Raw genomic sequence first — 27,897 nt, 5'->3', positions numbered from 1 at the left:
CTAGCTGCCAAAATTTAAGGGAGAGAACTGGGTCTAAGTCGTAACTGTTCCCCAGGCACAGGTCTCTTCTCTGACATTTTGCCTTTTTTTCCTTTAATTTGTTCATCCTTTCCATTCTTGTGCGGTGTTGTTTGTTTCTCATTTTGCATCTCTGTAGTACTATGTGAGCTGGTCTTGCAGTAGACAGGAGAAGAAACCTAGGAATCTGTAAGGTAAAGGGAGCTGGCTGCTAAATGGATGTTCTTTTTTCTGTGACTTTTACTCTGCTCCAGCAGCGTAGAGCACTCCTGAGCAAACCAAACAAGGCAGCTGTTTCTGTGCTTCTTTCTTTCCTCATCTGATTTATCTCCCATTCCCTCTTCTTGCCCTAAATTCTCCAGGAGGAATCATGAGCAGGAAAACAGCGGTTGCCACTTTGGCTAGAAGAGCTGCTGGCCACATGGCACCAGTGGCCCTTTCTAGTCTGTTGTTTCAAGTGCAGCCTTGCAGAGCTTCTGCTCTGTAATTCCCTTCTGTTTAATATCCCAGGGTACCTAAAGAAAAAAGAGGGAGAGAAGAATTATTAAGACGCCTTTGAGTTGCATTTTCAGAATGTTGGTCATGTTTAACAGGTAGCTAAACCATCCTACATTTAACAGAGATCTTTTTCTATAAGGCATGGTGCACAAATGAGAAAGAAAAAAAAACCCAAACTGAATCAGAAGTTTTCAACTGTGACAATAATTCTGCTGTAGTGAAACCTGAATGAGCAATATGCAAGGCAAGAGAAATCTCTCCAGGGGAGTCTTTGCAGAGGTGAAGATAAATTATATGCAATTCAAGTACCCTGGAGTATCCTAAATGGTAGATAGTAAATGAGCTGTGCTTAAATGAGAGTAACTCATGTCAACTAGATTATTATACTGAATTGTGGATACTGTTACTAAGTTGCTAGTAGTGTACACTCAAAACTAGTAAACAAATCACACTAACAAGTTAGTAATTCAGGAAGAGAACTAGTAAACAAATCACACTAACAAGTTACTAATTCAGGAAGAACAATCTGTCATGTTAAGCTGATGCAGCTAGGTCCTGGGGGAAGTCATGAGCTGGGTCTGAAACTGCTTGTCCCCAAAAAATAGGAGCAAGTACCAAAAAGCTGAGTACAGAGGTAGCGCTGCTGGTACATGCTTCCATGCTGCCGTGCAGGCTGTTTGGGGTAGGCAGGTGCCCATGCCGCCAGCACCTGAGTGAAAAGATGTATAAAATTAAAAAGAGAAAAATGAGTCTATGCTTTACGTTTTGGTTGCTTTTAAAGACTCCAGCTTGCTAGTGAGGCAGCTGGCAGCATTTGGCAGGGAAGAGACCTGGCACCCACTTAAAGAAAGAAGGGAAAATGGTAAAAACACCAATGTTAGGGTACATAGACTTCACAGAAAAATGTTGCTGTGGCAGAGGCGGCCGGCCAGGGTTCAGCTGAGCTGCTGGTAGCTGGGGTGAGGAGCAGTGTCACTCCACCGCACAGGAGGGGCTTCAGTGCTGTCTCTCCTGACTTCACTGACAGGAACGATGATCCAGTAGCAAATATTGAGACAAAATGTGCGGAACTGGCCAAAGATTAGAAATAATTTGCCACTGTTTGATGCCAGTGATCACAGTAATGAGTTTTATCAGTCATCAAAGAGTACTTTTCAAATGCACCAGCCATTGTGGTCATAGGGAACAAGTAACAACTTAATACAAATAAATGGCTCTGTTCCTCACCTTAAATAAACGTATGATTTCCTGTTACATCATCAAACAATTGCAAATCACATAAGAAGAATAAATCTCAAAGTATAATGAAAAATAAGCAAATATAAACTTATCACAAAACCATTAATAACTTAAAAACCCATGATCAGCCAATACACCTTCTAAATGTGTTTGTCAGCACATTTCTTACATGAAAAGACTTGAAAATCATAATTAAATCCTAAATATCACTAGGAACTGTCTGGAAATTCCATTTTGCTTAGCTTGATACCAGTCTTGCTTTCCTCTTGGATCACTCTGAGGTGAGAAGAGTTAGATATTGCTCTGGTATTACTGATAGCTCTGTTTTCCCCTATAAAATTCATTGGCTGGCTAAATATTTTTGGAAATTATTCAGTACTTTTAAAAGAAAAAATGTAATGGATTTTTTTGTGTTGATGTATGAAGTTTTTCATTGTATCAGTTTAGACATGTCCCAAAGCATCCCAAAGTTAATGGGAATTGATGGAAAAACTTCATCCTTTTTATGTTATTGTTGTTTTATATATGTATGAATCGTGTTTACAGAAGCCCAATGTAACCCATGAAGCAGCTGCATACTTATTTGCACAAGCAGATTACAAAATAAAGTGTCTTTTTGTTATGTGTTTGTACCATTCCCAGCAGAGAAAGACCAAGATTTGTGCCTGGGACTGTTAGGTACCAGAGCAATGCAGATACAGAACAATAAAAAATTAATCAGATTTTGGAGAATGCAGTGAGTACAGGACAAGTCCAACACTTCAATGCTTGTTGAATATTTTATATTCTGTGCTGTTTTAAAAAAAAACTATCACCACTGATTTACGCCTCCTCGTTCGGTTTATCTATATGCATCAAGTTTATGGCTGTTGCCCCGCTCTTAAGAATATAATTTTAAAAAGCAAAAGGCAAATTTACAAATAATAACTTCTTATTGCTATCTCCAGTAGGAAGACACTTGGGCAAGTGCTCCAGGGTTTAGGAAAATTCTTCTCCCGAAAACCTTTCAGACAGCACCGGGGGAAGAGGGCTTCGCTGAGGAGCCCCCGTCGCTGGCAGCTCTCGCAGGGCTGCGAGGCGGGCTCTGAGGCTTCAGCTGAGGCCTGCAGGCCTCAGCGCGTACGGTTAACTTCCCATTGCTGTTTTGGGGGACCTTATTAAACCTTTCTACTTGTTTTCAGGGGAATTTGTGAGGATTTAGCAGTGGATTTAGTAGAGGATTTAGCTAAAACAGAGAATCCCCACAAACACTTTACAAGACAATCAGCAGCCGGTACTGCGCTTCCTTGTTTGCTTCTGCCGCCTGCCAAGGTGCTCTGAGCAAAGGTGTTTCTACCTCACAGGGATTAGTTTTGACTGCTTTGGCCATATTTACTGAGGAACTGCTTTGTTGCCTGGAGAGGGGAAGGCTTTGTGTGGCTTTGGTCGAGCGGTGCAGTCCAGGAAGGACCGCAGGGCTCAGGGCTGGGGGCGAGAGCTCCTGTTTACTCACGAATTCCCTGGCAATCTACAACAATGAGAAAGCAAACATTGAAAAGGTTCATGACAGGGCAAGTTTTACTGTTCAGTTTGTTATCCAAACTAAAGTCAGCTACCAGCCTAGGCAGTGTTAACCTTTGTAAACAAATTATTTCTTACCTATGAAACCTCATATAATAAGAATACACCCCCCCATGCATTTCTGAGATTATGATATATTAAACTGATGAAGAAAATCAACTATGATGGACAGTTATTAGAATTTCTTTTTATTTTTAATGGGATAAAAGCTGACATTGTCAAGTTGGTGACTCAGAGACCTCCTTATCAGTGTCAAAGTTGGAATATCTTTTCCTTGCTGATGATGTCAGGGAGGTTTCCTCACAAAATCTGGTTCTTCATAAGTCTTTACCTGCTATGTAGTGGTGTGGTGCCTAAAGCAAAGTATGTGTTTGGAGGGACTCTTGGCAAATGTCGCCTGTTTCCAGATCCCACCATTCTTAGTCTTCAGATTATTTCCTTCATTTGTATTTTGGAGAAAGCACAACATGGACTCTCCATGCGCCTGGTGAAAACATAATGTCAGTGGGACAGGCCACCAACAGCCTTTGTATTGTCCCTTACTACTGAGAGCAACCTTCATGCTGGCAACTGGTAACTGCTCAGCATTTGAACTTTGTGCCCTATGAATAGCTAAGTGATTTTTGTGGGTATGTCTTGTTTCCTAGGTTTTAAAAAAAAAAGTCAAGCAAAAAATACCCAACCAACTTGCATATAGTGTTATACTCAGAAAAATCACTGGCAGGTTGGAACTTTTAGCTCCACTTGAGTTTGACCCGAAGTGAGGATCTGTAGGAGAAGCAAATTATTATATCCTGTGCAACACCAGGATAACCCAATATTGCTGTTGACAGCAGAGGAACGAGGAGACTCAGGAATTTAGTGTTCCCTCTTAGGCTTTGTGGGGAATTGCAATATAGGGTCATGGGCTCTAGTCTTTTCTATAAATGTGATTTCTTAGGCCATCCTTCCTGATTTGTCCTTGTCCAGTCCTCTATCTTCACTACACCTGCTTTTTTTTTTTTTTTTTTTCCATTCCTATTGAAGATCCATTCTGTAGGGTTCTTATTTTAGCATACAAGTATCAGCCCAGGCAGTCTGGACTTCTGTTGTTTTAGAATTGTAGATTTCCAAAATGTTTCCAGTGGAACTGTAGATTACTCTAAAGGGAGTCTGAGTCTGCAAACAACATAATGTTTCCTAGCTACACATGATGGATCTGTCAAAGCAGGTATCGAACCTGGTAGGGGGTGTAGACATCTTACGCAAGCAGCTTACATTAAAGTAGGAAGAAGGCATTAAATCATTTTCTTGTGAGTGAATGAAGTTCTTGGAGACTCTGCATTTCTCAAAAAGTGCAAATAAACTACTTTTGAATCCTCCTACAGCAGACAAGATGGAGGAGCTCGCTAGCTTCAGCTGCTGAAATATATTCCTCCCCCCAATTTTTTAAGGTAAGTAGCAAATGCGTGACTCCTGCCTCGGAAAGACCGGAGCCAAGTGCCTGAAGAGGGGAAGCAGAATGTTTGTGTTGCGCAGCTGTCTCAGCCATACCAGTCTCAGGTAGAAGGGATGCAAGCTCTCGCAATGTTATTCTATCTTTTCGTAACAAACATTCTGCTGAGCTACTTAAACATCAGGCAGTTTTCTAGTGATGTTTTTGGTTTTTTCACATGCCATTTGTTTTCTCCTGTTTCCTCCTGTTATCTCCATTCCCTGCTTCCTGCAGTCATCTTTGGACATTAAGCACTTTCTCTGAATCTAAAGGCTGAAGATTTAGCTGAAAGACAAAGTCAGGACACTTTGGCAAATGCTTCTAGTGGTAAATGGGTTTTGTTTTCTGTTGTAATGGAGTCTTGCATCTGTTCCTGTTTGAGACTTTAGGATTTAATAGTGAGAGAGCAGGCAGTACATCTAAGCCATTTTAGCTGGCAGAAATATTGTGATTTTATAGGTTTTTTGTGTTGCATGTACCCTAACAGTATTTTTTTAATATATATATATGTATGTTTTACAGTTTCTGAAGTCAGAAGATACTCTACATTCAGCCTAGGCTAAAAATAGAATCCCTTGGATGAAAAAAAAAAGGGGGGAAAGAAGACAAACCACAGGATTTACTATGTCAGTATGACACATTTGTTCATAGTGGTTTTTATTGCACATTCCTAACATGGATTTCGGAAAGCAGGGCATGGAAGCAGATGCTTTGAAGGAGGAAGACCATATGTCACAGCAGACTGCCAGTGGTCTGGTAAGCATGGTGCCATCTTCCAATACAATAATTGAGAAGGTCATACCTGCCTTATCCCCGGGTTGGGCTGACAATAGGAGTGAGTCCTCCCGCAAGCAGTGTCCACTTTCATACAGTTCAGAAGCCAGTGATGTGATGGGCAACAGTAATGTCTCAACAGATAACCCGGGCCACAACCAAGCTTTTCAGCATACGAGGCAATTATATTATTTGGCCAGCTCTGATTTTTTTCCTCAAAAGTTTGCTTCCAGTGTAACCCAGGCTGGAATCCGTGATACAAGTGACACCTTGGAAATTTTCACTCCTCCTCTGCTCCCCGCCTCAGAGCCTGGGATGAACCATTGTGCTCCCGCCTACAAGAACACAGAGCAGGTTAGTTTGCTTTAAATAATCACTGAATTTATAACTGCATATTATACATTTCTGATAGTTGCATAGCCTCTTCAGGAAGAAAAGACCGGTAACTTTTCTGTCTGTCTATAGGTAGGAAGCTTTACTGGCAAGCACTGGGAAGTGCATCATAACCCTGTGTCTGATGCTGCTGTTCTAATGCATCCATGCAATAAAATGCTTTTCCCAAGAGATAATTAATCAATTTTTCTCTCGTTCTTCTTGTTCAATAGTTATCGCTATCTCCCTTGCTCTAGTAAGAGGTTGCATGTTCTGGCTCCACGTTCTCATGTGTGTAATTGTTGTGGGGCATGTTCATGTTCTTGTTTCCATATGGTTTTCTATCAGTCCTCTTCTCATGCTCCATCTCCTTTTTTATCTTTTTTTCCATTTCTGACTTTTTCCTCTTCTTAGTTTTGACAAAGTGATGGACAGGAGTAACTCCACAGTATCTCTTCCACTGAGTGCTCTATGTGCTTCTCATAACATAGCAAACAATACAGTGCTTTAGTTGCATATTTGAAGAAACTCTTATGTATCCAATACAATTGAATTTATTATTCAGGATGTGTTCATGCTGACACTTCTCAACACTTTCTCCACTAGAAGTCTGTCATCATTTTAACATTTTTTGGTGATGTCAAAATCAGAAGTACTTGTGCTAACAAAACTGCATTGTTTGCCTCTTGCCTTAAGCCCACCTATCCTCAGGGCTTCTTTCCTTCACAATGTTGGTACCACCTCTGGACAAGAGACAGGAGCTGGAAAAACCATTGTTCTTCAGTCACATGTCAGGAAGTTTGGAGCTGGGTTGTGTCAGTGCAGTGGCTCCTTGACCATCTAAATTTCCTGTGGCTGAGGACTGCTAAATGGAATCTTGAGGATATCCTAGGGTCCAGTTCCCCACTGCCCTACTCAAGGGGATCCTCAAGAGCCAGTCAGGAGTCTTCACCACCTTCAGCTCTCAGTCTAATCAAGACTTTAGTACTTTACATATAGGGACAGGAAATTTGTTATTCCTTGGTTGTTTGGAAAGTATTAATGTAGGTAAAGCTGCAGTTGAAGACAACTTCTTGTGAGTCCTGGGAGTCTGCTACTGCCTTTCTTAGATGACACAAACCAGATCATTAAGTTTGATGACCAGAATGCATCCTGTGATATCCTAAACTATCAACAGTTGGTCATAAAAGCAGATACTGGGTCTTGGGCATTCTTTGTTCTTTCGTGGCTTCTGGCATTTGACTATGTGAGTTACTCAAAATGTTCTCAAAGATTATGGTACAGAAAAAGTGAACTTGGGGTTTGCTTTGTTACATGGTGCTTCTTGAGTGATACCAGACAGAGGGGCAGTAGAGTGAAAAATGATACTTCCAGGCAGACTGCTGGGAAGGTCCAGGCACAGCAACAACATGAGGGTATCTTCACGCTGTAAGTTGTAGATCTGGAACAGATCTAGTACTTCACGATAAATAAATAAAAAAGGGAAAAAAAAAAAAAGACCTATCTCTTGCACTACTGATTTCTGATAGTTCTTCCCAGTGGACAGGACAGAAGAAACAGATGAGTGGGAGAAGAAGTCAAATAAAGATAAACTGAGAAAGTCAGAAGGCCAAGACAAGTTGGATAGGTGTGTAGCTACAGGGAGGCAAGGGGGAGTGCCTGGACTGCAGAGGGACTGCTGAAACAGTGGCAGCAATTTAGTCAGAGACAGAGTCAGTCCTTTCTCTGTGTTAGTGGAGATTTCTGAGGAGGCAAAGACTGGACACATTCTTCTATCCTTTCATCCCTAATTCCAGACTGTGCTCATATTTCCTCCTAATTGCATCTGTGCTCTGTGGATACTGACTTTTGAAAGCTGCTTCTCATCGACGGTACTGATAATTTCCATTTATCAGATAGTTCAACAAACAATGAAATGTTGGACCCAGGCACACTTTGAAGTTTTACAGTGAAACCTGATGTGAGGGTATCATCTGCTCTGATGCTGTTCTAACACCTTCTTGGTGCGCAACACAGATGAACACTTCTCTCCCTTTTGTGCTTTAGCCTCTGTGGGAAGGAAATCCCAGCACACAGACCAGAAGAAAATGCTGGCTGATGTGAGGCTGAGTAGCAAAACCTAGCAAGGCACATACTGTCTGCTCAGTGTCAGTGTACCCTCTGAGTTGTAAAATAGCAAAAGAGTTTTAAATACAAATGTCAACATTCTTTATTAAAAGTAATACACGCTCTAAGAAATACCTACCCCCAAAGTCCAGATATGGTGATTCTGTCTGATTAAAAACCATCCAGAAACGTAGTCTGATACTATACCTTTATGATATTTTCAGACTCCAGGGCAGCAGGACCAGCTGATGAGGCAGCAGATGGAGCAGCTGCAAAGGCTGGTGGCTGAACAGCAGAAAATCATCGCACTTTACAACCCAGGTACTCAGGGAATCCCTCCTGATGCTGTGGCACCCTCACCTGCTGATGCTTTCACTCCAGCAGTGAAATGTGGCAGTTCCTTAAAGAGAAGGTTTGATAGTTGTTTTCAATGACTGGGGGCTCTTCCTCTGGTGGTTGGGCTAAAACATTTATTTATTCACATTACACACAAGCTGTAAACCCCAGAAAACACTTCTTTCCACTTTTGTATGTTAAAATTCCAGGAGAACCATGAGGAACAGTTCTTTATGTTTAATAACAGACCTCCTGTACAGATTTCTGTTGAAGTATAGATTTGAATGGTACTGCAGAAAATTATAGTACAGTGGTTAGCATTACAGAAAAGCTGAAACACCCTTTTCTTCAGGAAGAGGAAGAAAGTCAACACACCATCCTTCTGTTAATAGACTCTTACCTTTAATAGTACAGCCTGTTCCTCACAGTATGATATAACTCCTTGAACAGCTTCATTTTACCAGGGACGTTGCCATAAACCGTCATCTGCTCAGCAAGTAGAAAAAGACAAGCCCCCTCACTGCTCCCACCCTGTCCACAGTAGTAGCACATTCTCTTCAGCATGTGACCCCATGGTGAAAGAAGAATTTAGGGAAATCATGTAGACTTGTGACATCATTGGCCTGGCTTTAGCAGGGCTGCTTGTGCATAACATCAGACAGGGAGCATCTGTAAGGGCATAGGAGGGCCAGATGATCCTTGGATTGCTGCTGCTCCTCAGGTAACCTGCTGGGGAGGCAACTTCACCTAACCCATGTGAAAGGAGCCTAAGCAGCCTAAGGCATCCTGTCTGCATCTGTGCATTGATCTGGCATCAGTTTTGTCAGTCTAATTTTAAGCTTCTTTGCCCAGTCGAGGAGCTGCAAGAGTCTCATTTTGCTAAGGTCTCAGAAGATAGAAGAACTAGGTGATGGCACCTTGCATGCTAGAGCTCAGTGTAGCCTGATGTGGTCTTACAAATAGCCTTTTAGAGCTGAAAAGCTACATTTTTTTCAAAATTTTCTTCCCATGTTCCAACCATACATAGTGTCAGGAAGTCCTCTCAGTTAGACAGCCCTTTGCTGTCCCTCCATGCATGTATCAAAATACTTCATAGCACACTTAGTTTGACCAGGTTGGACAGAACAATTTATAATCAAAATTCTATTTCATTTACCATATGAGGAACATCAGCTTGCAAAGGTCCACTCAAAACAATAGGCTTTACTTTAGGCAGAGTTAATGATAATAATAAAACCACCGAGAACGTATGGTCTTTTGCCTTCCCCCCACCCCCTACCCCAGAAATTATGAGAGTTGGCACTTGTTAGTTGGCTTTAGGGAAACTTGACCTTACATTATTGTTGCCATAAAATAAATTGAAATTTTATCAAGTTTCATCTACCTTGCTAATGTATATAAAAGCAGTGATTAGCCAACAAAATAAAAGGGTTGAGAAAAATGCTTATCCAGGAAAATGCTTGCAGGCTTTTAAATTCCCTCTACTGCCAGTGTAACAAAAATAGAAGAAAATAAAAAACCCCAGTCTTTTAAACTTTTATACATGCGTAATTAGATCTGTATAAATATATCCAAAAAGGTCTCTGCTGGCTTCAAGTGTCATTGTCTTTTAAGAATATCTGAGCTCTGGGGCTTTTCTTCATTCCCTCTCAGCTGCATGAGGTCAGAGAACCTTCTGTAGGAATGACAAAAAATTAGGCTGGACAAACAATGAACAACCGGATCCATCACACTCTTGGGGTGCAGCAGACACTGACATTGAACATGTTAACAGCAACTTGAAAAGCTGTATGGCCGTCAGAGCTGCGGAGCATGGACGCAAGCAGTAGAGGTGTACACTGGGGTATATGCACCAGGTAGGAAGCAAGGGCCAGACACCACTCCCACAGTGACCATCACAAGCCTGGCTTTCTCTGCTCAGGTTGTCTTGTGTTGTGAGGACCTTTCTGAGCTTCCCGATGATGCCAGCAGTGCAAAGCAATGAGAGACTGAAGGGAACAAGAAACTTGAGAAAGAACACAGTGTCACATCTGTTTGAAGGTCTCATTTTCCAACTTGATGCTGTGTGACAATCAGTTTTTTTGATTGAGCGGGGTAAGCAGGATCTCAGCCATCGACCCCACAGCCTGAAGCCAAGCCACACCAGCAGTGATACCAGCAGGCCTGGCTGCCATTGTACCAATTTTCCTGATGGAGCTATACCACTGCGAAGTAGCTGTCAAGAGCCACTGCTGTATACTAGAGAGACAGTTTGAGAAAGAGACAGGATGAAGATTATGGCTGAGTAAATGAAACCTTCATGATCCTGTGCTTTTTGCCTCAGAGAAGAGTCTGGTTGAAATGGCTGGCAAATGCTCAGCAAGCTGTCTGCAATGACCGGGTTGAACAAGTACACAGTCTGCGGCTTCCAAGTGTTCTAATCAAAGAAGAACATCCACAGGGCAATTATGTTGCCCATTAATCCCTGTCCAAATGCCACAAATAGCAAGATGCTTGTTGTTACTTCCACTGGTTCAGTGTGAGCAGAACAGCTCGTCTACACCGCTTTCTTCAGGTTCTCAGGAAGGATTGAACAGTGTGAGAAGGAAAATGCCTTGAGTCCCGCTGCACATCATCATGCAAACTTCTCTTCCCTCTGCCCCAGTGCTGTAAATCACTTCATGCATTTCTGAAGCAAGCAAGTACAGTTAGTATCATGAACTCAAAACTAAGCTCATACAGTAAGAAATATGTTTATAGAATCCTATTTGATTGTATTTACATATCCAGATAAATTTAGCTAACATATAAAGCCACAAACAAATGCTTGCTTGAATGAAAAGCTGACCAAAATCTGCACTGAAAGTTTTTATTTGTTAGTGGAGGCAGTGTAGGCTGAAGGTAGCAAAAGACATTGCATAATCTGGTCCCATTAAGCTTTAAAGAGGTAAAACATGAAGAACTATGAGGGCTATGATTTATCTTATTGTGATAATGGTAGTTGCTTTAATGTTGCCATGCATTTAAAGAAATAATCCAGTGACCAACAGTAAAATCAAAACCTCATTGAATTACAGGTTGTCATTTTAATGTCTCCTGGTAACACAGACAGAAGTGGCTCTGCCCACCTGTTAGCTGCATGGTTAGCGCATCTGTCCAGAAATAGAGAGCCCCAGAGTTGGGGTTTTTTTTGAGTCTGTGCCAGACAGGATTAGAATCCACAGATCAGCCTTCTTCCAAAAAGTGTCTTAAGCAGGGAGTGAGGCAATTTCAGTTGCAGGTACTCTCTATCCTTCTTGTTGAAGTCAGGTCACAGGACAGAAAGGAATCATGATGAGGAGAAAGAAAATAAGAAGCGAGCCTAATTTTGTAACCTTATAAAGGGATTTCCTTCCTGGAAGTATAGCCTGGCCTCTGGTCCCTATGCAAAACTGCTTACATCTTTTCCACTTGGAAGTTTTATAATACAATGTGCAACCAGCCATCCAGAGCTAAAGGGAATATCATCCCATCTTTTGCATTGAGGAGTGCCTCACAGATACTTTGCAATACCTAACTTTCACCTGTTAAGGGACTTAAGGAGTCCTAGGGGAAATGTGTGTCTTACATGCTCAGGAGTACTTCGTAAATTCTCTTTAATTCAGCATTCCTGTAGCATACAATAATTTTGGTTACGACTGATGGTTGCAGCAAGCACATTTTACAATTTAAATAAAATATCAAAACCAGAATTTGGTTATTTCGCTCTGAACATGCAAACCACTAGGGAACATGAAAGCAACATTGTTTTTGTGCAATACCAGTTTAGCACAAGATTTCCAGTTTGGTGTGAAATGTTTGTCTTAAGCTTCTCTAATTTTTCTTCTCTGGTAATTATTTTTAGGCTTTTCTGCTTCTCCTGGGATACCTTCCCGACTAGCAGCCGTGATGCCACCTCTTCCATGCTTTCCGGGTACTTTAATTCCTGTCCAGTTCCCATCAGAAAATTCTTCCCAAGTTGAGAGCCCAGAGTGCTTACAGACCTCTCCTTTGGCAATGTGCTCTGCTTGGCAAAGCAGGTCCCCGCTGTTTGTGCCAAATGAGAGCAGTTCAGAAATCTCAGGCGAGCACGTGCAGCTTTCAGATTCAGGTGGGTAAAAAGTGCTGGAAATTTGAAGCTGAGGCTATTGTGCTATCCCTGTGAATTTTTGCCCTTGATAGTAATTGTTACTGATTTTATTGCAGGTCAGGGGAAGGTGCTTTGGTTTTTAGGGTGGCTTGTTATAAAAGCTTTTAAAACATTTTAAACTTGATTTTTTTTACTTTTTGAATCGCAGTCATCCTGCCTCTCATACTGACAGAGAAATTTGGCCTTGTAGATATAAATGGAGCAAAAAGTCATTAAATTGGAAAAGCTAAATTATATGAAGTAGGGAGTGTGTTATATTTAGGAGGAGAAGCATAAAAAGTAGGAAGTGGATATAGCTTCCAAAGGCAAGAGAACATGTGTCTTTAGCTAAGAAGGCCTGCTCTTCATCAGCAATCTTGGCGTTTCTCATATTGATATGGAGTCGCATTGTCTGAAGGAAAAACAACATCAGCTGCTACTTGACATCTTCTCTTTGCTACACTTTGCCAGCCTTGTCTTCTGTGGGAAGACACCAGAGGGTAAGAAGAAGAAAGAGTGATTTGCAAGAAATCAAAAGTTGATTTCAAAATAGAGGGAAGAGGAACAAAAAGAAGTGGGAATGAAACCACTTAAAGGGGAAGAAGATGTAAATCAGACTTGCATCCTGGATTCCTTTGAACTTTTATGGCAAGATCTGACTGCCATGCTGTGAGGCAGTCCCGTAGTACAATTGAAACTTCAATTTCATATTCTTCAACCTAGTTTAGGACCAGTACTCTCACTGAAAGAGTCTTGTCTCCTTCTTGTGCCTGGCACTATTATTTTCATGCTAGGTTAACCTGAGCCTGGGTCAGTTGCCCAGTGCAGTTTATCAGAGAGCTTCAGAAATACTTCTGCTAGCACAAATGGGAGAGGGGTGTGTGGATGAGGACAGCAGGAACCTGGGAGCAAGAGCACATTAGGACAAGCGGAAGGATGACTGCTTTTTTTGACAGAAGCGCTGACTTAGACCTGCTTTGTGTGTGTAAAACTAAGGCTTGAAGGTGCAGAGGCCTTAGTACATCAGGTTAACTCCTGACTGGAAGCTGGTCAGTGCAGTTGCCTTTGAAATATGCATCAGTTGAATGTGTGTTTGAGGACTGAGCTGAACTGAGACTTTCCTGACTGTTGTGATGAGTGTGGGTTTTTACTGCCGGAAACATAAACGTGAGTGTACCAACAGCTTGTATAACACTTCACATTCTTGTTTGAAGGGATAAGCACCGAGCCATTGTTTCAGTGTACCGAGAGCCCCACAGAAAAACTTTCCAGAGAAGATGCTCAAGAAGAGAACAGAAAAGAAAACAAAGGTGAATTACACAGCTGCTTGGACACATAGTTCTTGCCTTACACTGGGGAGCACTAGTTGAAGATTACTGTGCTGCGGCACCTCTCCTTTTAGAGCATTCTGGAGACAGCATAGCTCCACACATGAGACTGTGAGGAGGGACATGTGGGTTCTGCTTCCCTTGCTGCCATCAACCTGCTGTGTCACCTCTGTCTCCTCAACCATATTCTGGTGTAAGGCAGGTGAGAAGGCTGCAGAAACAGCACTGCTTGTCTACCATTGGACTGGAGATTTTTTGTGTGTAGCTGGGAAAGGCTGAGGGAAGGATATAAAGCTTTCATATTCCTGTTGTTGGACCAGAAAGTCCTTTCTCAGTAGCACTGGGTGCATTAATGTGATGAAGTGAGTTATATAGTTCCTGGCTACAGCAACAGTGTGTAAATATGAATGAGCCAGTGAAGGCTTTGTGGTCCAGTTGACAGGCCTAATTTGAACTAAAAGAACAGGTCTCCATTAGCTGACACTTAGAAAAAAGATTAATTGAAGTGGAAGCCTCCTTCTTGTAGTGAACATAGCCAGTAAGCTTCAATAGGAAGATGTACAAATTTGCACTTTTGTGAAATAGAATAGAAAATGCCCAGTTAGAGAGTCTCATGTGTACAGATACTGCTTGTTTAATGAACCGGCTTGAAGGTCACATAATTACAGGCACATGAGTAGTTCGGTACTGTCTAGCAAAGTGTGTCCACTGCTGTGTTCTGCAGTGAACACATCAACCAAGCACTGCAAATCCATAAAGGCCAGGAGTACAAATCATACCATTTGCCCTTTCCTTATTTCCAGCAACTAGACTTGAGGATCAGGAGCTCCTTTTTTTCATGGCTTGCATCATTCCACCTACTTAATTCAATTGTATTCTAAAAAGTATTCTTATTCTATAAAGTTTTGATTCTAAAATCAAAATCTTGCATATGTTGTTGAAAATATAAACGTTTATCATTTATTTTATGATGTTTATTTTTCATTTATTCATTCTATAAAGGCTTTGTTTTCATTGACCTTTTTCCTACTGCTTAGATAACAGTCAATTAAAAGAAAGGAGTTTCCCTGGAACTTTTTCTGCTGTCAAAGAAGAACAAAGAGAACAAGTAAAGGAGGAGATTCTTCCATCTCCCTTTGGCATAGAGGGGAAGACAAAGACTGGAAACATAGAAGACAGGTGAGAAATTCTCTTAGTCAAGCTACAAAAGCATGTTTTCCTTGATTGTACACATACTGTATGTGTTATATTTGCAACATAAAGACTCTTTCTTTTGCTTGAGAGTGGCAGGTATGCATGGGCAGAGATTGCACAGGTCTAGGGACTAGCAGTTGATCTACTTCTATATAATAGGATGCTGGTTTAGCCAATTTAAACTGGTTTTGCAACTGTGATCTTCAAAGAATAGAAGTGAGGCAAAGGTTGGCAGGGAGAGATAACATCTTTTGTTATACCATCATTTCTTCTGCAGTAGCCATCAGTTTGTGATGGCAGCATCAGTCTGAGTAGCTCATTCATTCTTGTTCTTGCTCTGCCTCTTCAGCTGTACCAAGACCAATTTTTATGGGCCCATACAGTGAACAGGTCAGCGAAGTAATCCTTGTTAAAATTATCTGTAGAGAGGAGAAATTTAACTTTTAACTTGGATCAGTTCTCTGATCTGGTTCATCACTGCATTGCAAAAGGAGTTGTACCAGCACACTGAGAGCCTGCTCACGGCTAGGCAAGAATGGGTACGTTGACATTAGTGATGGAAGAAATGCTTGTAGAGTTACAGACAGAAGCAGCAGCTTTTTGGCACACCAAGACTTACATCAAGTATAAAAGAGAAGCAGCAAACTTCTGGGCAAGTACAGACTGAGAGTAGGTGACATGAGTGTGTCTGAGTGCATTAATCGTGTAAGAGTTGGGCAGAGAAGGAAGATGGGGACCTCCAGAGCAGAAGTCTGGGAAGAGGTGGCAGGACCATAAGAACCTCTGTCCACGTATGCTTTTTTGGATCAGCAGTGAGGTTCTGAAATCTGTCTCCCAGTCACCCCTGCTTTTTGTGCTTTGGTTCATTTTGTGGTCTTAGCATGAGCAGGATGAAACTAAAGCATGGAGTGTACTCCAGCTCTTCGTGACATTTTTGCTATGGGACCAGGCTGTAGTTGTTTTGAAGTAAATTTCCCTGAAATGTGTATTATTTAACACTGAGTCCGCAGCAACAACAGTTTTGATCCACAAATCTAATCCTATTAGACCATGTTGTGGGCTAACAGAGCCAAACATATGGAAAGATTATTTGTGGTACAGTGGTGTTAGGGGGAGGTAGGGTATAGAAAGAACAGTAATGTTTTGCATAATCAGTACCTCTATTAAACCCAGGATTTCTTATTATTCAGTAGAAATTATTAGTGAGTGACTAACTTAAGGCTCTAAGCCTTAAGTTTCCAATTTCCAATGAAATAAGATATGTTCATATATGCAGTATTATGCTTCATTTTGAGTCAGTGTTCAATTTGTTAGTCCACAACATTATAGACATTATTTTTCTTCTCTATCACTCTTCACTGGCTAATTCAAGCCACTCTGTCAGAGAGGTAGTGAGTTCTTTGTGACTATAACCAGCTCTAGTCTGGAGAAAATGCCTGAAATATTTTTCCTTTTAATTATTTTCTGTTTTTGAGGAGAGACTGATGCCAGCCAAAAATGTTGCTTGCAAAAAGCATATTTAATGTTTAGTCCAGACAGAATTTTTTTAAGTGAGACTTAGATGTCACATAACAGTGGGCTTTTTACTAACATGCTTCACATTTAAAAAAATTGCAGAGAACATTTCAGTTCCAAACTCAACATCAGCTCCATGAGAATTATCAAAAGAAAACTAATTGGAGAACCTTACTAATAAATACTTTCTTGTTCCTTGCCTAGGCCAATCACACCAGCAATTGGTATTAGACAGAAGACCTCTGAAGAATTTGTTGAAAAACAACTTAAAGTAGACAGTCATCTCATAGAAAAACAGCAGAAGGAGCAGCAGGTACTGTGTCATTGATGCATTCACTTTGTTTTTGACAAGTTCGCATGGACTTGGGTATTTTGTCAGCTCTGTTTTGGCTCACTGCATGGCAGCACATTTTTCCACTGTTCTTTCATGTGATATTGGAAGATTTTTCCCAAAAGTAAAAAAACTGTACTACTCAGTCACAGTCATATTCCCCACTGTTTACCACTGGATTCCTTTCTTTCCACATACTTTCTGAGTCATAGTTTGTGCCCGAGTCTCAACGCACTTAGCTGAATTAGACCTCAAGGTTGATTCTGTTAGTTTATTTCATAATAAATGGTCCATGCAGTCTCTCATGTGTCACTAATGCAAGAATGGGGGCATTTCCAAATACAGTTTTTGTAGAATGGCCAAGTACAGTAATACTGCTTTTTGCCTTATGTGCAGTTTGAGATGAGTTAATGTCTGACACCTCTAGGTGTCAGACTCAGCATTTTGTTAGGCTTGTTGACTTGGAAGATGCACATTTCATCACTCAGGAATTTTCTTCATGTCTCTCTGGCAAAATAATATCTCAAACTGATGCATTTATATATTTCTGTGTCACATTGTAAAAAACACTCAAACATCCTTTAAAAACAAAGACAGACAGAACTTTTCTCGTCTTCTGTCATATAAACACTTAGCAACACCTTAACCATCTGACTGTACTAATGAATTAATGAGGACATCACATAGAGATCACTTTAAAAGTTCTCGTAACTTCCTTGTAATCTTGAGGCTGTTACTTACATATTCAGTTATCCATAGCCAGTGTCTTTAAGACTTCTGGTCTCTCAGCTTCTTCAATTATCATAAGTATCTTCCTTTCTGGAGAATGATTCTCAGACTGTGATTGGCAGTATTTTTGGCGCTTTTTTCAGAGCAAGGCAAAAGTAACACCTCGGAAGTCTTTTCTGAAACGAAAAGAAGGTGCAGCAAGGCTCAAAAAAAATCAACTGAAACCTTTGAAAGAAGACAGCAAGCATTCCAGAAGAGCTGGTTTGGACTGCTGGGGTCATTTCTCCCAGCCTGGCCAAGTAGATGCAGGCATACTGCAGCCAGGGGAATGCTCTCAGTTAAATCTGCAGGTCAGTAGCTCCATGCAGATGGGTACACATGAAAAAAAAGCAGACTGTGCTTTAGCTGAGTGGGAGATCAAGGCTCAGACTGACTGTGAAGCAAAAGTAGTTGAGCAAAATGCAGAAGAAAAAGAAGTGGTTGGGAGAGATGAAGATGCAAAAGAAAATCCTCTTGACTCACCACAGAGAAGGTGGCCTGAAATCCTGCAACCATGTCCTGAAACAGTAACAGAAAAGAACCTACAAGTATGTGAGGAAAGGGAAACTCATCATATGGATTCTCTAGGGCAAGCAGGCAGAAGTAATGCAAGACCTGTGGAGGGTACCCTGCAAAAGAACCTAGGTGGAGTGGATCAGCCTCTGAAGGATCATCTCACAGAGGGAGCAAAAACCCCCTTGGAAGTCCTGCAAAAGCATTCTCCACTTCAGGATTTAGACAGAGGTCGCATCAAGGAGGCAGAGTGGAGTGTAGGCCCTGCATTCACACAGGGTCAGAAGTGGGTTCAGGTATGCCCACAGGAACTCGTTTCGGGGAGCCAGATCTCAGAAAGCAAAAGACGAATCCATGCTGGGTTTAAGATGGTCAATGGTAAGATAGTAAAAATTACATGTAGCTCACCAGAGACTGTAGAGAAGGGAAGCTCATCCTTAGCCTTGCAGCAGGAGTGGCAAAGGAAGGGGATGGCTGCCTCAACACGGCATGTTGCATCTTTGTCCTGTGAGTCAAGCTGCTTATCCTCCAACAGTGATGATGACCTCAAATCTCGCCATGCTCAGTATCCCTCCCAGCATGGCCCTCAGGGAGTAAATCATACTGATGGGCATTTGGATCTCTCTGATGATGATTATGCTAGTGATGAGCCCAGTGGAACTGAAAAAATGTCTGGTAAAAAGTACAGCAGATCACCCCCAAGGAAACAAGATATTCAAGCGATCTCAAGACAACAAGGTCTCTCCTGCAGCACAAGCAGCAGTGATTCCAGTACTGGGGCTGTCAGGACAAAAGGGAGCAAGGCTCGCTCTTCCCTTCAGCAGTCCCAATTTCATCTCACAAGATCGAAAAGGAGAGAGCAGGAGCCTGAATCAAAGAATGAGAATAGGGCCAGGGATGTTAAAAACCTACATCTGCCATGCTCAACAATGGCCAGTGAGATTCCTAATTTCAAGATTCAAGAAACCCCTGCTGTGGAGGAACCACAGAAAAAACTGTTCACAGACACATTAGGTAAGAGCTACCCGAGTTTTGAATTATATTTATTTTCCATAGGGGGGAAAAAATTCTCTTGCATTTATGACTCTGCCTGTGATCCCTAGGTATATGCCCACCTCTGTCAGTATTTCTCACTCCTAAACTGGAAAAAAGAGAAGAGGGGAGAGATATCTGTAAGCCCTTTGTTCTGCTTGGCTCTTCATCATCACTAGCCGTTTTTCCTAAGTCTGTCACCTGAGGTGCGCTTTCAGGTGCAGACTTTTGACTTTCAGTGTGTCCCTGGAGCCAGTACTAGAATTCCTTGTAGCTTAGGTATGTTCCTCCCATTGACCCCTTGACAGTGAGATGTTCACATTTTCTATTTACCCTCCTCAGAGAGAATGTGACTTTAGAAAAGATGGGCAAAATAATTTCTCAAACTTGCATGTTTTCTTCCTAAGATACAGAAAGCCTCACATCAGTGGAAACTGATGATTTCCTAAGAACATCTTCACTCAGTTTGTCCTTCGTATGGCCCCAGTTCTTTGGTCAACCAATCTTTCTAGCCTTTTGGCCTGGTGATATTACTCTGGCAATGAAATGGTATCCTGCTTGTGCAGGATTTAGTCCTTTTTGTTAAACTGATTCTTGGTTTTTCTTCTCTCTTCATTTCCACTGAAGTTAAGTTCAAAATAAGGTTGAACTATCACTTGGCATTCACATTTCTGAAAAGAAATTCAACTACTGACACTGATATATTCCCAAATCCATTTAATGTATCATGATTCGTAGGGCTTGGACTGCACTACTAAGAACTATACAGGGAATGGAGTACTTGCATAATTAGGCAAAGATACATTAATTCTTTTTGACAGATTAAGCAGTAAAGCCTACTGCACTTACGCAGGCCGTGGTTTTAAATACGTAGAGAGGGTTCATAAATATTCACAAAGTTCTGTGTACTAACATAGATGTCTTTATAGAAGAAACCCACAACATCCTTACCAGAGGATTAGAGATTGGCGTATATGACAGAGGAACCTCTTCACTGACTAGGGTGAAAGAAGAACAAAAGAAAGCAATGCATTTCCACAGGTAAATCTGTATACACCAGAAATTGATTTGCGTGTGCATAGAGGCAAATATTTCCTTTAGGATCCTTAAAATCAGGATGCTAAATTCTTACTTATTAGCTAGCTTCTTTTTGAGGGCATCTATGCTGTCTCAGAACTGAAACACTTATTTAGCTCTCTAGGTTAAAAGTAAAGTACCTAACTGAAGGAGGTCAACTCTGAAAACACTGGTACAGTTTGGGTCTTAAAGCTGAGTAAAGCCAAGTGCTTTCTATAAGTTGCTGAACATCTTCAGGTTACACTGAAATCAGTAAGAACTCAGGATAATTTGTTCTATGGGATCATGTAAATACCTCTAATAAAATTTGAGCATGCTTACAATCAAATCAAATATGTATTTTTAATATGATGAAATGTTAAAAATTACTAGGTACTGTAACCTCTACTGTAAACACAGGAGAGATTCTTTTCCTCTTTGCATTTCAAGTGTAGTTCTTAACTAGTGCCCAAGTAGCGTAATATATTGATTTGGATTTTTATTTTAATATATAATGCAAAGTAAGAAAATATTTTTCGTATCTGCTTGTCCATTCCTCTTGATTTCAAAGACCATGGGATTAGTGCCGAAAGATATTTCTGAATTACATTTATTAGTTTGTATCATTTCTGCCTAGAGCTGTCTTTCAGAAAAATACTTTCAATGTCTTAAAAATAAATGGTTTCATTAAAGATCCTTCTTGTTTGTGATCTTGCAAACATATTGGAAGATGATCTCTGGCTGATTGTGATAGGTGTTCCAGATGTGAATATTTGTGGGATTTGGCAGTTCATAAAACTGTTAATGAAATTAGGTGCTGCTTTTACTTTTACTGGTGTAAATTTTGGCTGTGAAGTGACGTACTGGTGCAGAATTACTGCAGTGCTGCACTCTGCCAGCCCTGCATTCTCTGCCTGCTGACGGTGCTGCCTCATAGATGACATAGCTTTGATTTTTTTCATAATAGTGCAGGTTTTTAAAAGAGCTTTCTGTGGATTTAGTCATGGCATTAGCCATAGTAGCCTCTAGCATTTCCACACAGATGTTTATCCAAAAATGCCTGCGTAGTATAATGTGTACATCTTTTTTCTCCACTCACTTTTTCTGATTTATGAGCTAAAACTAATTGTGAAAAGCAGTTTATCCTCCTTGACTCTGTTGGCCCTGTGCTGATTTATGCAATTGGAGAATCTGCTTTGTATTTTTAAACCAGTAACCCTGTCAGGAACACAAGATGACCACGACATTGATAACACTTCACTTGTGTCATGTTGACAACTTGTGCTTCCTGGAGGCAATGAAAATCCTTTTGAGAGCAGCACGACATGCCTGGACCTGCCCAGTCTATCCGTTCTTTCGTTTCCAAGCACTTTGTTTTCAGACCTTTGCAGACACAAATAATACAGGCAAGAGGGTAAAACCAGTTGGGATGCAGCATGTTGTGTGTACCTGATGCCTAACGGAGCCTGGACAGCGCTCAAGGCAGCAGCCTGTGACTCCACCCTTGCAGAACTGAGGTAGCTGCTGCTGGTTTTTGGCATCAGTCAGAGGATTCAATGATAGTTACTTCCTTGTTCCTTCAACAAGGACAGCTTGTTTGCCATTTTTAATACATAATTTCCTTGTAGAATTGAATCTGCACTCTTTCTGGACCAACAGTGGTAGCCAACCTGTTTGTTTGGTTTTTGTGTTTGTTTTTTTTTTTTTTTTTTTTTTTTCTTTTTTTTTTTTTTTTTAATTTTTCCCATCTGCATTTTGCTAAAAGACTTTTTCTTGGAAAAAAGGCTTTTGCTTCTTGTATGTTTTTGCCTCACAGCCAGCCTGCTGTGATGTTCTTCATGCAGAGGTGTGCCTGGGATACGTGCAAGAATTTGAGTTAGCACAAAGTGCTTAGCCTTTTTTATGTATTTTATATCTGTGTTGTGCACCTATTTGCAATTTATAGCTGGGGTATGAACTGATTGTCAGAGGCTCCAAGGAAGTATTGTGTGTTCTCCTAGTGTCCTTGGTTATTACATTTCCTCAGGCCAGGTTCTGTTTTCTAGTGTTGAGGCAAAGAGGCACAGCAGAACACCCCCACATGACCAACCTGTCTTACCCTGCAGATCAGAGTGGCTGCATCTGAGCTGTCTGCTGGACCTGATCCCTGGTCTGCACTAACTCCCAAACGTTGCCCGGCATGGCCTTGTGCAGTGCTGGATGGCCAATGCCAAGACCAGATGTCATGCTAGCAATATAGCACTCTGCATAATTGATTGTTTGGGTTCATGCTCCAGCTCTGATTAGTAATTTGTAACTCTTGTGCAATTCTGAAGAAGTTCATATCAGCTGAGATGCTGGAAGGAATAGCTACCTGCACGTTTGCATGAAACTTAAGACAGTACTGTTCAGTCTTCAGTGGAAGAGGTTATACATAGATCTTGTGTCTTGCTTTTTGCTCTAGTACACTGTATTTCAAGGCAACTGGTCTGGTTATGGAGCAGCGGTAGGCTGGATGTAATCATGCAGGGGTTATATTTGCTAATTTGACTGCATTACTGTGAGGAGAATTAATAGCTCTGTTGACTACTGCTGAGACTTCTTTTAGCATGCCTTTAGCCAGAGTATTAGAAAGTCTTATTTAGGATAGAAAACAACAAAAAATAAAACTTAAGTAATGAATTGTAAAGAGCATCAGGATGTGGGGAGTTCGTTTACTTCCTAGTATCTTTGAGAACTTTCATATTTTTCTGCTGAAGTGCTAAACTCCATTACTGAGAGGAAAACATGAGGTCATGGCTGCCTCCTGTAGCTCATGTTGCTTTTTGAGTAATAGTGATGGCCAGATGGTGGCTGTAGGTCATGAAGTGACCTGAAGCAGGAAGCTAACAAATAATTTAATATCATGATAAAAATGAACTAAGCAGCTAGATCATAGTCATACAAATATACTCCGTTTGAGGATATGTAAAGGTTTATACTCTTCCCCTCCTGTTGAGTTTTTAAGTGCACTTCCAGACCACTCATGCCTTGAGACATTGAGTTCAAAGGCAAAATGTCTTCTGAGTGCTGAGCTCCCACATTTAACTCTTGGAGTATATTTACCTATGGAAAGTAAAGTACTTTATCCCCTTTCATTCAGGTCCATGGATGTTCTGATTTGGAGTAATGACTGGTCTGCTGGAAATCCAGCTCAGTCCCCAGCCTTGCATGAAGTGCTTCATAGGTGCAATGCCAGGGAATGAGCTATGCCTTCTGCAGGTCTGCCCTAATTTAGCTATCTCTTTGAACAGAAAGTGTGTTTAAAAGCCTGTAAGTTCATGGTCATTATGTTGTCAGAAAATTTCAATGAGAATTTTTTCCATCTGCTCAATAGCATAAATTTTGCAGCTGAACACATACATCCAGTGATGAAGGACCTCAATTTAGACAAGTGCTAATAACTTGTTGCCACCCCCAATAGTACCAGCATATATGGGACATGCCCAAACCCTCCAGAAATCATGCCCAAAGAAGGTGCATCTAAAGACAGTCCTTTGTTATAGTCTGTATGCCAACTTAATACTCTCTGTTTACTTTCTGAACAGAACACAAATGGACCAGCTCAAGACTGCCAGAAGCCAAGAGCTGACTCACCCTTTGGAATACAACAGAGACCAAATTCACCCACTGCAGAAAGAAAAAATTGCTCATAGCAAGTTCAAAGGAACAACGAGAGTCACTGAAGAAAATATGAAATCAGAAGAAATACAAGTAAGCTGTCTTCTGTAGAATAAATATGCAGTTCTCATCAATTAATATCCTTCCATGCAGGCATCTTATGGTAGTATCATCTGAATCCTTCCATTTACCACAGATGGCCAATTATTCATGTTACTTCTTGAGGACAATTGTGTGTACAGTGAAGATTTTTTATGTTAATAGGACATTGCTTTAGTTTGTGTTTTAAATGTACATCCCACTTTCTTTATATAAGAAAAAAATTAGGTTGTGCCTTCGGTTTCTTAAGGAAGGTTGAGACATTCACGTGTTCCTTATATTTCCTTGTACTGATTTGCCCAGGTCTGAGCTGGCTTATGAAACATTTCCAAATCCTGCCATAGTGGGCTTTACATCTTTTTGATACAAAGAGACATTGTGCCAATGGCACAGTATTATTTGCCATCATTCTCTGTTCTCATCCCTCAGCTGAGAGTGTGTTGATTTTTTTTCTTTCAACTATCCTGACCTTTGGCTTTGAGGTATTTTGATGATATCTAGCTGTGTCTCTAACAACCTAACCTGCCTAATAACATCCCTGAGTCATTTCTTGTGGTTTCTTCTAAGTCCCTTCAGGGGATTCTATCTGTTTGAATCCTCTGTTTCAACCTCCTTAGTGATAAAGTAATCTCTGAATATCTGTGGGTATTATCCCTATTAAAAACAGCTGGACATAATATGACTTTAAGTAATATTCTAGAAGAATCACTGTTAAAGAGAAGAAAAAAATAGTAAGCCATGTGAGACAGTGATAAAGGAGATGGGGACAGCTAAAAACTATATTTTTATAGGATAAAAGAGTAGGCAATGGTAATGCTCAGAAACATCTGGAACAATGTTCTGCTGCAAAAGGATGTGTAAACCAGACTGATATATTTGACAGCAAACTGAGAATTTCAATTATTTTCTTGAACAGAAAGGTTTCAAAACAAATAAAACTGGCAAGATAGTACTTTGTTCAAACTTTCTATACTTTCTTTGTTTTTCATTTGTACATTTTTGAAATACATATTTTTGTACCATACACATAGTGAATGTTTCCTCTGCTCATGTTCTGTATTTCTCTAGATGTAACATTTACAAGAGGAAGTGATTAACTGTTTCAGTGAGGTTATTTTAGTAATTTGAATAAAAATATTTTGAATGTCCTCTCTGCACAATATTTTGAAACTTCAGGTTTCTTTCCATCTGGAATTTAAAAAAAATTTGTTAGTATTTCTGCCAGAGAATAATTGTATTTCCTGACTAGGTTTAGCCCTAGAGATGAAGTTTGATAGAATTGTTTTAATCTTTTGTTCCCACCTGATACCATAATGAGTGCAGGTTCATTTTTTTTTTTTTCCACAAAACAATTACACCTTCCAAAAAACAAGCACCTTCTGAGCTGCTTACCTGTGTGATTCCAAAGTTCAGAAGTCTATTTTTTCTTGAAAATGGCTGATGGATGTGCCAAATTCTGACCAGGCAGCTCACATCAAAGAAAGGGTGGTGATTAGGACACAATTGGACAGATACGCAAGTGAAAGGAAAGTAGAAAAGGAGATGTGTGTCATGATTGGTTGACTACAGAGCAAACTGCACATTTCTAGCTTAACTCCACCAATATTCCATTTGCAGTACCCAGCATGAGTGCTCTGGAGGAAGAGGTCTCAGTGTTGGCATCAGCGTGGGTAAGAGAAGAAGGAGGGAGTAGGGAAAAATAATGGAGATGCATGTATATGGAAAAGTCTTCTCCAAAATGCACCAAATGTCGTTAGTTTCATTTTCCTGAACTCAGTTGAAAATTATAGCTTTGCAATCCCCTGCTGTTTGTAAGGACCATTTAACTATTCATATACCCTTGTCACTACATAAAGATCTGAAGAAATGACATTTTTGCCCTTAAAATATGCATTGCATTCTTGCCTTTTTTTTAAAAGATTCATGTTTGATGGTGTTTGTTTGCATGGTTAGTCTGCATTTCCTGATTTTCCTTCACACAGCAAGGACTTCTCTCTACTCACTTTGCAACAATTAGTTTGTTTTAAGTATAGGAGTATGCAGGGTAGTGGTTTTTTTGTTGGTTTGGGGTTTTGATTTTTTTTTTAAAGAAATTATTTCAAGGGTGTTCTTTTTGTGTTTCAGACCTTTATATTGAATACTTTTATACTATAGACCTTTAAGCAGAACAAAAGACTCCATGCTTCCTTCTGAATGTATAAGGTGGGCATGCCTAGTCCAGAGCAGGCAATGACATGGCACACTTTTTTTCTACTGGTAGGTGTTAAAACAGCAGATTGCTGGACTGCAGGAGGAGTTCAAGAGAAATGAGTCTTGCTGGCATGCTGCCTACAGCAAGCTGAGAGACCAAGTTGAGATGCTGACCAGGCAGAACATGGAGCTTCGAGATGAGCTCAGAGTTTCAGAACATCAGAGACGGAAAGCAGAAAAACCTCCAGAAGCAGTGAATTTCATGGACAGAACATCAGAGACCCCGGTACTGGAAGATATTATCTGTTTAATTGTGTCTGAAAAATTCAGGAGTAGTTTTTCTTTGGACATGGCATGTGTGAATACTGTTCCTCCATTCCTGCCGTGCTTAGCCTGAAGGGCGGAAAATCAGCTCTGTAGTAAGCCATGTTAAGATACACTCTTTGTGTGGTCCTCTTTGTGTGGTCCTCTTCCACTCAGCCTTACTTATCCATGAGGTGGGCACCTCTACAAGGTGATCCAGCCAACCTGTCTTAGACACTTACATCAGGGCAGATGTCTCCTTCTACTAACTAGGGAGGGATACTAGATAACTAATTTACATTCAATGCCTAAATTAGACAACTAAAGTCTCCTGAAATGAATTCTACACTTTATGTATATAACGCCTTTCACCTTTTTAATAAAAGAGCTCTTTAGCCAGATGCAGGCTGGTTTCTGACATTAGATATAGTGAGACCTTTCATTAAATCTCATTTCAGTTCTTATTTTGTGCTGTAAACTTTCTGAGAAGAAAACACTGTCAGTGGCCTGCCTTACAAAGGCACAAGTTGGAATCCTGAATGTGAGTTACACTGAGGTGGAGCAGGAAGGACAATTGGGGTGGAAACTATAGCTGGGTATTGTAAAAGTCTCTGGTGATCTCCTGAAATCAAAATGGTTTAATCGTAGGTTTACAGATTGTCTTCTCATCTGTCATTCAAGATCCCATTTGTTTTATATACTTGTGGGGTTACTTGGTACACACTATATAACTGAGTAACTTCATTCAAGGGAGTTAAAGGAAGGAAGAAGAATGCTGTAACCCACTTCTTACACAGGAGGCAGCAAGTCTTGGTGAAATTAAATGGTTCAGACTAGAATTCAAAGGACAGAAGTCTGGTTTGAGTGGGTCATTTCATCATCCTGTGCATTCAAGGGAGAAAAGTATATGCCTTTAAAGAGGGATCAATTTAATTCTATGTGTGTTAAGGCGACTAGAACAGATAATTACCTTCTAGATGGTGCAGTTTGGTGAGATGAATCCTACTTTTGCACAGAGTGGCTGAACCTAGGAGAAAATAAAATTGAACGATTTACTCCTAGGTATTTCCCTAATTTGCAAATCTAATTTCCAGTAATGTATCTTTAAAAGATGTTAGAACCACCAATTAACCTGTCTTTTGCTTTATGGAGTGAAGAAGTTTTGGTCTTTCTTTTTATTTGATTTTAGTGTACTTGTTAATGAGATTTTTCACCTAACACTATTAAGTTCCATTGAAAATGTCATTTCAAGTTACATTTCACTTTATTTTTAATTTTCCCAAACCTACCTGTTCATATGACTCATCCTTTTATAGATTATGAAGGTCAGAAAAAAAGATTAGAGTCACAGGTACAGAATGAAAAAATATAAAAATCCCAATAAAAGCAAGGATAAGAAAAGGCTAATTGACTTCTGTTGTAGGCC

At 40.5% G+C, this 27,897-nt stretch overlaps 1 protein-coding gene across 1 annotated transcript in view; it reads left to right on the top strand.

The window, feature by feature from the left end:
- The first annotated feature begins 5,464 nt into the window (after positions 1-5,464).
- LOC104156990 (centromere protein J-like) overlaps positions 5,465-27,897 on the top strand; it is a 37,159-nt gene continuing 14,726 nt past the window's right edge. The window contains exons 1-9 of the mRNA XM_009709340.1: positions 5,465-5,545; positions 5,786-5,917; positions 8,266-8,362; positions 14,869-15,010; positions 16,745-16,853; positions 17,744-19,166; positions 20,102-20,225; positions 23,807-23,972; positions 26,239-26,454. Coding sequence (XP_009707642.1) covers positions 5,465-5,545; positions 5,786-5,917; positions 8,266-8,362; positions 14,869-15,010; positions 16,745-16,853; positions 17,744-19,166; positions 20,102-20,225; positions 23,807-23,972; positions 26,239-26,454 — 2,490 coding nt within the window. The remainder of the gene's footprint in view (positions 5,546-5,785; positions 5,918-8,265; positions 8,363-14,868; positions 15,011-16,744; positions 16,854-17,743; positions 19,167-20,101; positions 20,226-23,806; positions 23,973-26,238; positions 26,455-27,897) is intronic.

This window comes from Cariama cristata, unplaced genomic scaffold, assembly GCF_000690535.1.
Source record: "Cariama cristata isolate BGI_N322 unplaced genomic scaffold, ASM69053v1 scaffold6471, whole genome shotgun sequence".
NCBI classification, from domain to species: Eukaryota; Metazoa; Chordata; class Aves; order Cariamiformes; family Cariamidae; genus Cariama; species Cariama cristata.
This window is presented reverse-complemented; position numbering and strand designations above follow the sequence as displayed.